The 13,759-nt window shown below is 40.4% G+C and overlaps 1 protein-coding gene across 1 annotated transcript; it reads left to right on the forward strand.

Annotated features, from left to right (window-relative positions):
• The first annotated feature begins 4,405 nt into the window (after positions 1-4,405).
• LOC311048157 (protein transport protein Sec61 subunit alpha-like) lies at positions 4,406-12,804 on the forward strand. The gene is made up of 12 exons (XM_084061230.1): positions 4,406-4,539; positions 5,675-5,742; positions 5,852-5,917; positions 6,237-6,315; positions 7,783-7,914; positions 8,378-8,487; positions 8,600-8,753; positions 9,017-9,177; positions 9,396-9,593; positions 10,065-10,256; positions 10,932-11,008; positions 11,651-12,804. The coding sequence occupies exons 1-12, from the start codon at positions 4,533-4,535 to the stop codon at positions 11,835-11,837; spliced, it is 1,431 nt and encodes a 476-aa protein (XP_083917356.1). The 5' UTR covers positions 4,406-4,532; the 3' UTR covers positions 11,838-12,804.
• The last annotated feature ends 955 nt before the right edge of the window (positions 12,805-13,759 follow it).

A 13,759-nucleotide genomic window follows, 5' to 3' on the forward strand; every position in this document is an offset into this window, starting at 1 on the left:
CTATATCTATATATATATCTATATCTATATCTATATATAGTATATTATTCCATTGGACGTCATTTTCCTGTCATAACAGATCACAAATCCTGCTGCTGTGTTAGCACATTGGTGCACATCACCCATGTAGAATGTGGAAGCTTGTAGTTATTACTCATGTTTCCAAACTATTTCGGGGCTGTTTGTAATCTGTGGGAAGTAGCTACATCTCTGATGTCTTGGTACAGTTGGCAGGTAGTTAAAAAGTGCAGCTCGGTTTTCCACCTCATCTTGTGTGTGCAGTGGGTGCACAGTCTGTCTTCTCTTGGGAGCCAAGTCTGCCCGTGGCGGCCTCTCTCGATGGTGAGCCTGTGCTCACTGCTCACCGAGTCTGTCTGTACATAGTCAAGGATTTCCTTGGTTTTGGGTCAGACATGGTGCTCTTGTATTCTGCCAATGTTCTCTGTTTAGGACCAAAGCATTCCAATGCGCTCTGGATTTTTTTTTGGCTGATTCTTCTTTCCATTGTGTCAGTGTGGTGGTTTTATTTTTGTTTTCTTATAATGTGGTTTAGTCCAGACTCCACTGGGGTTTCTTTCTTCGCTCTTTACCCTATATATAGCCATGCGAAAAGCGAAAACATCACTTTCCACTTTTCTTATGCTTGCGAGGAAATGTGATCCCCACAATAAAACATGTAAGTCTACATGAGTAACCATGCACACACGCACACGCACACGCACACACACACACACACACACACACACACACACACACACACACACACACACACACACACACACAGTAGAGTAAGTAGAGTGCGGGAGGTAAAGCTTTGTTTAGCTATAAAGCTGCATGCAAAAACTCATGGGTACAAAGTTACACATTTGTGTACCATAATAATAATAGCGCTAATAATAATGGATACAGCATATAAATATGCATAAATAAATAATTACAACTATATTGGTACCCTAAACCAGATGTAGTCATTGACCTGACAAACAATCAAAGCATTTTCAAATTGTATTTTTTACCGTTTTCCTATAGGCCTAATTTAAATCAACTTTAAGAAGAACTCGGTCAAAACGTACAAAAGCAAATACTGGGCTGAAAATCGTGTGGGGAACTGACGCCAAAGGGTATGATGGGAAATGAAGTCATAATCAATAAAATGTTCAGAAGTAAACGAAGCCAGTAGACATGTTTTTGTTTTGCATGAGGTGGTGCCATTGCAGTTGTTCCACAAGTGTCCTGCATTTGACATTTTGTGACTACAGCGCAGTGAGGAAAACGTCTAGGCTATTTGTGGCCCTCACTTTAGTAGGCTATTTTTGTACGAAATATATTGACAAGCCAGCCCAGAGCACTGCATTCATAGTTATCATTCACAGTTAGAGAGAGTAGGCTACTCTCCACAGCATTACTGGTAAAACACTGAACCCTAGTGGTAGAGAATGCGGTCATAATTTTGCTGTTACGTCACAATCAGGAGGAGATTACGTTTAAGGATGCTTTGAGCATCTTCTTTGCCCTTGTGAGAAAACTAAGCTTTCTTGAGAGAATTATCGTTGTCCAATTTCTACTTCAGTGTAATAGCCTCTAAGTAAAAGTACTTTGAGGGTGATTTAAGCTATACTCTTTCTTTCCACCTATTATAGCCTACTTATGCAATCTGTATGTGTATTTGTGTGGATTCAATGTATGCTTGCCCTATCCATCCCAGACTGTTTGATAGTGTGTGTGTGTGTGTGTGTGTGTGTGTGTGTGTGTGTGTGTGTGTGTGTGTGTGTGTGTGTGTGTGTGTGTGTGTGTGTGTGTGTGTGTGTGTGTGTGTGTGTGTGTGTGTGTGTGTGTGTGTGTGTGTTTAAAATTGTTCCCAAATAATTAATCACCAACTATATAATTTCCAATAATGTTCAATGAAGTTGGTCTATTTCAGTGAGAGTTGTAATGGAGGGAGGGAGGGAAGAGTTGAATATGGGAAAGACTCCCTCACCGAGAAAGAGACTCTGGTTCTCAACCTTTCAGGACGTGACCCCCCAAAATAATCATATTTGAACAGGGGACCCGGGGACCCCCCCACCCTGACACGCACTTGGAATGTAGGAGTTAAGGCATTAGATTTAGTTTGACTCGGTTCCACAGATAAATATTGTGAATATAGCAGATCTACAAGCTCACAACGCCTCGCAATTTTGCCTCTTTCTTTTTATAGTATAGTTTGTTGATTACTTTTGATGCCGTAACCTTGGTCTTTTTATAGTATAAAAAGGTCTTAAAAGTCCTTAAATGTCACTTCATGGACATCTGTTTCTTATTAATTAGAGGGGAAAAAATACTTTTAAGTAATAGCAAGCTCACAAGACGTTGCATCGCGACATGTTGTGAGCTTGTAGATCGGCTATTTTCACTAGTTTCGGTCCCGGGGAGACATCAAATTTCTCTTTTGGGTCTCGACTGTTAAAAAGTTTGGGAACCACTTCTCTAGAGAGATGCCATTGCCCCCTCAGCTAGCTGGTTCTGGGACTCCGTTCAAAAACACAAGCAGAGCCACCAGACAGAAACCCCACTGGAATAAACCAAATGATGAGAAAACAAAACTGATGCAATGGAAAGAAAGAATCAATCAAAAAACAAAACTGAGCAAATTGGAATGCGATTTGGTCCTAAATAGATAAACACACAGTGGCATGCATGAATAGCTATACCTGAGCACTTTGCCTGATGTAAAAACTAAGGAAAATCATTGACAATGTACAAACTCAGTGAGCGCAGGCTCCCCATCGAGAGGGGCCGCCACAGGCAGACTTGGCTCCCAGGAGAAGACAGACTGTGCACCCACTGAACACAAAATGAGGTGGAAACCGAGTTGCACTCTCTAACTACCTGCCAACTGTACCGAGACATCAGAGACACAAACTTCCCACAGATTACAAACACCCCAAAATATAGTTTGAAAACATGACTAATAACAAAAACTTCCATATCTGCCGGGTAAAGTACAGCAATGCGCAAACACGGCAGCACGATTTTGTGAGCTGTTGTGACAGGAAAAGGACATTCAATGGAATACAACCACCATAAAATACTGCCAATCCTATATGTGTATTCCTGCACTATACCTGCACTGTATTGATCTTACTACTGTACATACAGAGCAGACACCTTTAAATACATATACAGTATATGTATGTTTTTTGGGTTTTTTTTACCTAGAAGGCTATATTTGAATGCAATGTTTCAAAATGATACAGTTCTGTAGCTATACGTTTCTTTATTATATATATCTAATATTTAATTATAAGCACATTTGGGGATTTTGGTTTTATTTCACATTGGCTTTCACAATGTTAACATAAAGCCCCTTTGAATTGAATTGAATTGAATTGAATTGAGACTAATGGATTGTGTGTGTGACTTTGACTTTTGTTGGTATGGAAAAAGATAATAGCAGGTGAAGGCCCTCCACAGAAACATTTCATATTAAGAAAACATGCTCTTATTTTTCTTTTCAATATCATACAAAATGTGTCTGTCTTTAAAGAGCACCTTCGTTAAAATGCAATAAGAGAGAGAAGGACATTTTTGTGGATGATGAACCATTATTTTAACCACCTAAGCGCAAAAGACAGATTATAGGAAACTGTTCGCAGTGTGTGTAATGCATAGTGTAATACGCATTGTGAACAAAGTAGGCCTACTCAACCCCAGTAGGCTACTTGAGTCAAAGTATAGAATAGAGAGGCTACCTTAATCCTTAATTAATATTGTGTATGTGTATGTATGGGTATAGGTGTATGTCTGTATTTTAGTTTCTCTTTTAGTTTAATCCTACATTATGTGTATATAAAAATGTTTAAGATTTTTGTCTTGTTTTTTTATAGTATTGTTGCACAATCATGTCTCTCAGAATTGTTATTTTCTGTTGGTTTGATATGCAAAATGGCCAATTCACCCACCCATAAAACAAACATGGGCAAATTCTCCTTCTACAGCACCAAGGTTTGGAATAGTCTAACAACATCCCTCAAAAAATGTAGTTGGCTGGGCTCATTTAAAACAGACTTTAAAACTCACCTTTCTGGAGGCCAAAAGAGGAGGTAGTACATATGTTTTTTTTTTTGTTTTTTTTTTTATGCATCTTTGTTTTGTTTGTAGTGTTATATTATTACTGTTTGGTTGCTACTATATATGTCTATGATTTGAATACCAATTTTGGACGGACCTTTAGACAAAGTATTATAAAAGTAATTGTGATGTTTACATTTTTTTGCCTATTAGAATATTCAGTATAAATCAAAAGCAGAAGACAGATTAGGAACTGCTTCGTCGTGTGTCTGTGTTGTGTGTTACAACAATGCATGCTGGGAAGTGTAGTCTGCAGCGGGTGGTGGAGGCTGGAGCGTAGTAGCAGTGACGAGTAGTAGCCGTTCCATTGGTGACGTGTCTTTACTGATCTGTCTTTTCAGTGCGGAGCGGCTTGATGGTCTGGTCACACAAAGTAGTGGCACACCGGTAACACAACAAGGACCCGCAACACACAGGCCACCATGGGCAGTGAGTATCCCCAGCATCTGCACACACACACTAAACACCATTTAAATACCTGTTGGTCGGGTTTAAAGCAGCTGAAAGCGTGGACTTTCCTCCTTTTTAAAGCTCTTCTCTTGCTAGCATGCTAGCTAGTACTCAAGGTTAGCTAGTATAGCAACTAGTGATCGAAGAAAAGGCTGTTTTTTTGTGCTGCTGCTATAATAACGTTAGTTAACTATAACGGTACATGCTGGTCTTTTTGAATCTCAGAGTGTCTTAACTACTAGTCATTTATTTACGTTTAGTTACTGTTTAATAAATCCTGTAGATTTCTATTCAAGCTGTACAGTTGCTGGACGTTCATACTAAACCTGCTCAATGGACGAGATGAGATCCCTTTAGCATCAATGCTAGCTGACCTACTGTACCGTGAACATCTCAGGATATAAATGTTACATTTCTATGACAGCTGAAGAAGAAAAAAAACCTGCTATACACATTTCTATTGGCAGTTTGTTTTGGTTCTGACCAATCTGATTTAAATCAGATGCTTTTTACGTGATCTGACGGCCACAAAGAAATGACTCCACTGTCAGAGTCAGTTTCAGTGATTGATTGATTGATTGAAGCTTTTTTTTTATGTTTATGTTTTTGCAGCTTTCAGCATGATCACAGATGTTTAAAAAGAAAGGTGCCATTAAGAAACACTGAATAATTTCGCTGATTACAATATAAAACTTAAAATCTAAAAAGTGCAGATAAGCTGGTTTGTAACATGCAGAATAATCCCTCCCAGTCCTTACCCGTTTATTATCATGGGATGTTGGTGGATGATTATTTAAATCGAATCAGTCGATACACACTGTGGTTGCTGATATGTTTGCATAGTCATAGTGATATTATAGACAGTCTTTGCAGGGCTTTTACTGCCTTGACAGATATATCTGTCTGCCAGGCATGTTTAGTTTGTGATGACGTTGCAGCAGCCACAGCAAATGTTTTCAGGGTAGTGTTGGTGGAGAAGATGTTTCAAAGATTGTTGACTGTCCTCTAACATGCTGTTTGGTGTAGTAACTTCAGTGTTTCAACATTAACAATAAGTACGTGCTTGTTTTTTTGTTTTGTTTATTGAACTTGTTGCTTTGTGTTTCTTCTTCAGTTAAATTTTTAGAAGTCATCAAGCCGTTCTGTGCGGTCCTGCCAGAGATCCAGAAACCAGAAAGAAAGGTATGCATTTTAGTCAATTGAATACAATTGTGTTATTAAATAATACACTGTGTCCATTAAGTTTGATTGTCCGTGAAATTAAAACCATTTCCCCATTTGTTTCCTACAGATTCAGTTCAGAGAAAAAGTACTATGGACCGCCATCACATTGTTCATCTTCCTAGTATGCTGCCAGGTTAGTTTCCACAGTGATATAAAAACACAATAACCCATGCATGTTGCACAAACTCATTATGGGTAATATCATAAATCGATCACAATGATGCATGCAGTGGCAATCTAAAACTTAATATATATATATATACTGTACATTGTCAAAGAGTTGTGTCACTATAGCGGAAAATAACTGTTATTACAGTTATTTTCTGCGACTGACTCGTCATATAACAAAAAATAAATTAGGTGCAATATTTGTATGGAAACCAAAAGTAATGGCTCTTTGTTCCTGGTAAAGGTGTTTTGTTACATTTTGTCCTATTTTTCTGCTCTTTCAGATCCCATTGTTTGGCATTATGTCATCAGACTCAGCAGATCCCTTCTACTGGATGAGAGTAATTCTGGCCTCCAACAGAGGTGAGTGAAGTGCCAGATCCTATTATGTATGCGAACGTATGTGAACTACATTTCACCCAATAATAAGCTAATGCACTGGTTCTCGGTGGTGGAAAAAGTAACTACATTTCTTTTCTTTACTTGAGAAAAAGTACAGACGTGTTGGCATCAAAATATACTTAAGTGTGAGCTTGTAGATTGTGAGCTTGTAGATCGGCTATTTTCAAATAGCCATGGCTGAAGTGGTTAATGTACGTTATACAAAGTAACTAGTAACTAATGTTTTCTAATAATTGTAGTGGAGTAAAAGTGCAATATTTGCCTCTGAGGTGTAGTGGAGTAGAAGTAAAAGTATTGAAAATTGGAAATAATCCAGTAAAGTAAAAATACATCAAAATGGTACTTAAGTACAGTACTTGAGTACATTCCACCACTGGCCAGATCCTATTATGTATGTGAACCGCGTTCACCCAATAAGCTAATGCACTGGTTCCCAACCCGGGCCGCGACTCCGCAAGGGTATTTCAAGTGGGGCCCCAAATTGGCAAAACACTTAAGATTTGAATCATAATATAATATTAATATTTAACAAAAAAAAACGAATTTGTAAAAGAAAATGACATTGAAATTTTTCTTTAAAATCTTGCAAAAAGAGTTTTCTTTGTGATACGGATAAATTGTAACCTAAATTATACTATGTTGGTTCCTTTTGATCCAAGCCGGAACACAAGCATTAAGATAAAACACGCTTTGAAAATGCACGCGGCCCACTTTCAACATTGTCAAGTGGGCCCTGATCGTGAAAAGGTTGACAGCCCACTGGGCTATTATTGTATCTCTCAGAAAATGGTCTGCCTTGTCTGAATCACAGTCTCTACCCACTCTTATCAGACTTGGTCTCCTTATCAGGTGTGTGATAACAATACTAGACCAGGGTCTCAGCTCCTATCGCTGCTATAGTGTTTACATTAATTCCAGCGATTGTCAAGACACCAGTCTAATCTAGTGGTTCTCAACCTTTTCAGGCCGCGACCCCCCAAAATAATCATATTTTAACTGGGGAGTGGGGACCCCCCCCCACCCTGATAAGCACTTGGAATGTAGGAGTTGAGGCATTATATTTTCGTTTCTACAGATGAATATTGTGAAAATAGCAGATCTACAAGCTCACAACGCCTCGCAACGCGAGGCGTTGTGAGCTTGTAGATCGGCTGTTTTCACAATTTTTTCCTCTTTCTTATATTATTTGACAATTTGGCCAATGTTTGACCAGTTTTTATAGTATAGTTTGTTGATTACTTTTGACGCAATAATGGTCTTTTTCCTTTCTTTCTTTTTGACGTATTAAAACAGTCTTAAAAGTCCTCAAAATTGTCACTTCACTGTCATCTGGGGACCCCCTCAAAATCACGTGGGGACCCTCCTGGGGGTTCCAACCCACAGGTTGAGAACCACTGGTCTAATCCACTGTGTTGTGTTTTTTTCCAGGTACTCTGATGGAGCTGGGTATCTCGCCCATCGTGACCTCAGGCCTCATCATGCAGCTGTTGGCCGGAGCAAAGATCATTGAGGTCGGAGACACCCCCAAAGACAGAGCCCTTTTCAACGGAGCACAGAAGTGTAGGTTTACTTACCCTGTCTGCAACTCTCACTGCTTTTAGCCATGTCACCATCATGGCACTTTAGTTGATGATTATTAGTTGTCATACAAATAATTGCGATTAATGATTTTGAATTATATATATATGTATTTCATTTTCTATAATAGCAGATGCAACGCCCTTGTGAGCTTGTAGATCTGCATTTTTCCAACGGATGAATTTATACAGATACTTGGAAACGATTCTGGTGATGAAATAATAGCGATCAGGTGATTATGTAATAATTGTGACAGGCCTACTTTTAGCACTCACGAGTCTCCGCCACATCCTTTTGACTCTTTGAAGATCTCCCGTTTACTTTGATGTCACGGCGCCTTCTCTGCACCGTTCGTTTTGCAGGAGCATTATTGTTCAGCTGTTTTCTCTGCAGGGACACCAGCTGAAAGTGAAAAACTCATCGCTTCTTTCTTGTCCTCTTTTAGTGTTTGGAATGATCATCACCATTGGACAGGCCATCGTGTACGTTATGACCGGCATGTACGGAGATCCCTCAGAAATGGGTGCTGGAATCTGCTTGCTCATCATCATCCAGGTTAATAAATAAGTCCCACTACCTAACCCTGTTTATCTGCATCAAAAATGGAAGACATCTCCCACGTCTCCCATTAGCTCAACGTTAAACACCTGCCTTTTTTCCCTCCCAGCTGTTTGTGGCCGGTCTGATCGTGCTCTTGTTGGACGAGCTGCTCCAGAAGGGCTATGGTCTGGGTTCTGGTATCTCCCTGTTCATTGCAACGAACATCTGCGAGACCATCGTGTGGAAGGCCTTCAGCCCTACCACGGTCAACACCGGCAGAGGTACGGCACCACCAGTCTTACAAGAAGCTTGTTTTTTATCCACTTAAAGCCACATTTTATACTTAGTCGTACAATGGTGTCGCACAAAAGTCGATGATCTACAAGTTGAGTAGACACATTACAAGTCGTGAGATTGTACATCGTCTTTTTTTAGTACATCTTGGACGGCAAGTTGAAAGTGGTTACCTGAGCAATGAAAAGGAGGAGACGTCTGATTTTGGGTCGGCATTGATTAACGGTGTGAGTCTTGGTGTGTTTTTCAGGCACTGAGTTTGAGGGAGCCATCATCGCTCTCTTCCATCTGATCGCCACCCGCACAGACAAAGTGCGGGCTCTGAGAGAGGCCTTCTACAGACAGAACCTGCCCAACCTCATGAACCTCATCGCCACCGTCTTCGTCTTTGCTGTGGTCATATACTTCCAGGTCAGCTCGCAAGGCAATCTTGATGAATATTCTGTAAAAAAAACAACATATTTTTAAAGTGAGGTAATTTGGTACTATGTGAATGTTTCATCAGTACAGTGTGTATAGTAAATACCAGTTCGATGGTGTGGGACGGCCACTTTTTTTAGACGTTTTGTAGACGTTTGTTGTGTATGTTGATGGCAAAAATCTAAAGTCTGCACTTAACATTTTTCTAGGGCTTCAGAGTGGACCTGCCCATCAAGTCGGCACGCTACCGTGGCCAGTACAACACGTATCCCATCAAGCTGTTCTACACCTCCAACATCCCCATCATCCTGCAGTCTGCGCTCGTCTCCAACCTCTACGTCATCTCGCAGATGCTCTCCACGCGCTTCAGCGGCAACTTCCTGGTCAACCTCCTGGGAACCTGGTCGGTAAGTACACCACCTGACTGGACTGCTTTGGTGCCAAAGCCTCACGGTGCCACACAACCCATTTCTTTTTTCTTTAAATATTATATTTGGGGCATTTGTAAGCCTTGATTTGTCATGGATAATGAAAAGAGAGACAGGACATTCAGAGAGATATTAGGGGAATGACATTAAGCAAATGGTCCTGCCAGTGCCAGCTGGAAATCGAACCGAGGACCCGCTGATAAGGGCAGTGTGCCCAAAAGCACTTGGCTATCGGGTCTCCCCTGCCACCACAATCTTTTACACGTGCACATGGAGAACGAGACAGTATATCTACTGTATGCATAAGGAACAATGTGAGAACAAGTAGGATCAGTTGTATTTCATTGATTCGTGACATTGCTGATTACTGTGTTATTATTTTTTTTGGACAACATGTTTTGATGGATTTCACTGACCTCGGATCTAATTGGCTCATATCTTTGTGTTCAGGACGCGACTAGTGGCGGTCCGGCCCGTGCCTACCCGGTGGGTGGTCTGTGCTACTACCTATCTCCTCCGGAGTCGTTTGGTAATGTTCTGGACGACCCGGTTCACGCTTGCATCTACATCGTCTTCATGCTCGGCTCCTGTGCCTTCTTCTCCAAGACCTGGATTGAGGTCTCAGGATCCTCTGCCAAAGATGTAAGTCAATCCATAATGTTGTGCTTGTGGGTGTGTGTGTGTGTGTGTGTGTGTTTGCAAGTGAGTACCTACAGTATAGCTGAGACACTAGATCAGTGGTTCTCAACCAGCGGTCCGGGGCCACCAGTGGTCCTTGAGGGGGTTCCAGGTGGTCCGCAGCTAAATGATGGGAGAGTTGGTAACCAAGTGGACCCTTATAGATGAGACCCTTACGGGTCCATTTGGTTTCATTTTACGCTCCCAAGAGTTAAATTATTGTTAAACATCTGCATTACTTAATTAAAGAATTGTTATTTTGATCAACGTTTGCCCGTTATCTCTCCTATGGTACCAACATCAACACAGCATGGAATTGTGGACAAAATCGTATCCAACGACAACAAAATATTCAATATAAGTCTTGGGTCTGAGAGGCTAAATCTCATCAAACGGTGGTCTGTGGCTCAAATGCTGAATAAATAATGGACCTTGATATGAAAAGGGTTGAAAACCACTGCACTAGATCAAAACACATTGTGACACATGAGCTTGTAGATATTGAATTTCTTCTGATTTTTTAAAATGTTTGCCTTGACATGCACAAAATAGGCTCACCAGGTTGAAAGTGGTCAAACATCCATGCTTTATGTTGGACGTTTTGAATCAACATGTCGTTTTCTTTCTTTGTGTGTGTAGGTGGCTAAACAGCTGAAGGAACAACAAATGGTTATGAGGGGACACCGAGAGACTTCTATGGTGCATGAACTGAACAGGTACAAAGCAGCTTTGGTTATTTGGCCTCCTTCGGTCATGCAGTGTTAACGTTGCTGTAATGTTGATTTTGACAGCAAATTTCTATTTTGTTTTAGTCATAGTCTTTTCAATAAAATTCCATTTAGTTTTCATATTTTAGTCACCTGAAATGTTTTAGTTTTTGTCTATTTTTAGTCCACTAAATCTACAGTTGATTTAGTCGACTAAAATGTATTTTGGCGGTGCCTTGCTGGCGTCGCAATGGCTGATTTTACACTTGGTTGCGTGCTGAAAATAGCCGATCTGCAAGCTCACAACGCGCTGCAGACGTTGTGAGCTTGTAGATCTGCTATTTTCAGAGCGCAACACCTGAACGCAACCAAACATAAAATGACTTGTCTTTTAGTTCTACTGGATGTCTTCTCCACTAGTCCCTCTCTAACATTTTAGTGTAGTTTTTATTTGTTGACGAAATTGTCAATATATTTAGTCTTAGTCATCATACCTTAGTTTTTATTTCGTTTTCGTCACTAAAGAAAGGTAGTTGACGACAGACGAAAAAAGAATGTTATCGTTTTAGTCGTCAAAATCAACACTGCGTTGCTGGAGTTACGCTACGAGTTATAAATGACATATATTTTCCGTCGTTTTCCTTCTTCCAGGTACATCCCCACAGCTGCTGCCTTCGGTGGCCTTTGCATAGGAGGGCTGTCCGTCATGGCCGACTTCCTGGGTGCCATCGGTTCGGGTACGGGAATCCTCTTGGCCGTGACCATCATCTACCAGTACTTTGAGATCTTCGTCAAAGAGCAGAGCGAAGTTGGCAGCATGGGAGCACTGCTGTTCTAGAAGTTATCCCTTTTGTTCCAACATCATAACACCAGACCAGACGCAGACCATCCAATTCTCTACAAAATTTTGTTCTGTTTTGTTTCGCATTGTTCTGTAATACGCACAGTCACATAACGTTTTGCATCTGGGATGTGTCCTTCTATTCTGCCACATTGGTCTGTCCATATAGTACCCTTTTTGGGGTATGAGTATAGGCAAAAAAAAAAAAAAGTCTTACAGGTGAAGACAGGCTGACGATTCGTCCCAGGGTCCAGCATAGCATTATTTTCCTGTTCTTATTTTCAGTAGTCATTGCTCCATCTGCCTTCAGCCTGGCTGAGTGTCCCCCACTGACTGTCTAATCTGCTGAAGAAATGCCTGAAAAAGCACAGTTGTTGTGTGAGGGTCCTATCATTGTCTCTCCTCAGGCGTCGGTCACTTCAGCTTGTTCAAGGAACACTAAGAGAGCAAGGCGGTGCTTATTCACAACACAAACGCACTCTTGTTTTGGAGCTTTTTCTGGGAGAGTTCTAAGAAAGCCATGTCATGTTCATTTCAGGTCATTGGACGCGGTGCTCGAGGGTTTTCGGGGCGGGGGCGGGGGGGGGGCCATATATTAGGACATGAGAAGTATACATTATACTTGGTATTCCTGATACAGCTCTGACAAGCTCTTGGGACTGTTTTCATATGTACCTTTATTTTGATGTTTTAAAGTTTAAACCATAGACTGTTGATATTTTTCACGCTGGTCTTATCAGGGACACAACGACGTTTGTCCTCTGTTCTCTGGGTCCCCGAAGGGAAGTGTTTGTCTGTGTTATTATGCTCCTTTTATGCCCAGACTGAATCGCTGCACAAAACTGCCGAGACATGGTTGGATGAGGATGGGTTTGGTAGGGATGTAAAGGGGGTTCATTTTTGGTTTTTACTTTATGTATCGGACATAATTGTGTTATTAAAAAAAACAAGTTTTTTTCCAACACAGTTGGAGGTTGTGTCTTTATTTAATTGGATGTTGTCTTTAACTTGATTAAATCAAGTCAAAGCCTGGTTTGTTTTTGGCTTTATATGACCAATATAATGGCTATTGGGAGTACAATTGCTTTAAAACAAGAATTTGGGCACTCAGGTGGTGCAGGGCTGAAGTTCCTTTGCTGCAGAGAAGCGGATCTCTATCGCTGTCACTGCACTCCTACAAGTTGTAAGGGTGCCTGTCAGCAGGGGTGTTGAACTATGATGAATGAGGTGTTCCTTCTCGTTCTGCTCACATCCTCACTGACAGGTGATAAGAGGCAGATTATTCCCTCTGATGCTCTGTATTGGAGGAGGAATGTGGTACCATCCCTAGAACCAAACAGTTGGGGACTTAATTGTGGAGAAATCAGGCATGAATCACAACTAAATTGAAGAAATAACACGTTTAATTCATGAGAGCCCTTGAGGGTGCTAAAACAATTGTTTTGTTCTATCCCAGTTAGGGTTATTATCTCCTCTATACTAGGTTTAAATCTAGTTTTGGATTAAGACGTAGATGTATTTTATCTGACCTTTACTTTCGTATCTTATGCAAATGTGAAAATCGATAAAATACATCTATGATATATATCATATATATATATATATATATATATCATCGACATATTGTAGCGCTACAATATTAACAAAATATTTAATATACAAAATATAAAGTATGAAGGATGCTGATGAGGCTTAACCTGGGCTTGAACTATAGCCTTTTTTTCAAGCCTTATAAAGCACCTTTAAAAAGAAAAACACAAAACAACATACTCAAAGTTATCAATACATCAATACATACAACAACATCCAGAGCCAGGGGGATTTACTAACAGAAAGCATGAAGAAGTGAACACAAAATTACAGTTCTTGAAGCTTTCTTATTTTTTGAGTCATACATTGTTTTAATGTACTGCTTGGCT

Source organism: Gymnoscopelus microlampas (genome assembly GCF_963454915.1).
Source record: "Gymnoscopelus microlampas genome assembly, chromosome: 7".
In the NCBI taxonomy this organism is placed as follows: Eukaryota; Metazoa; Chordata; class Actinopteri; order Myctophiformes; family Myctophidae; genus Gymnoscopelus; species Gymnoscopelus microlampas.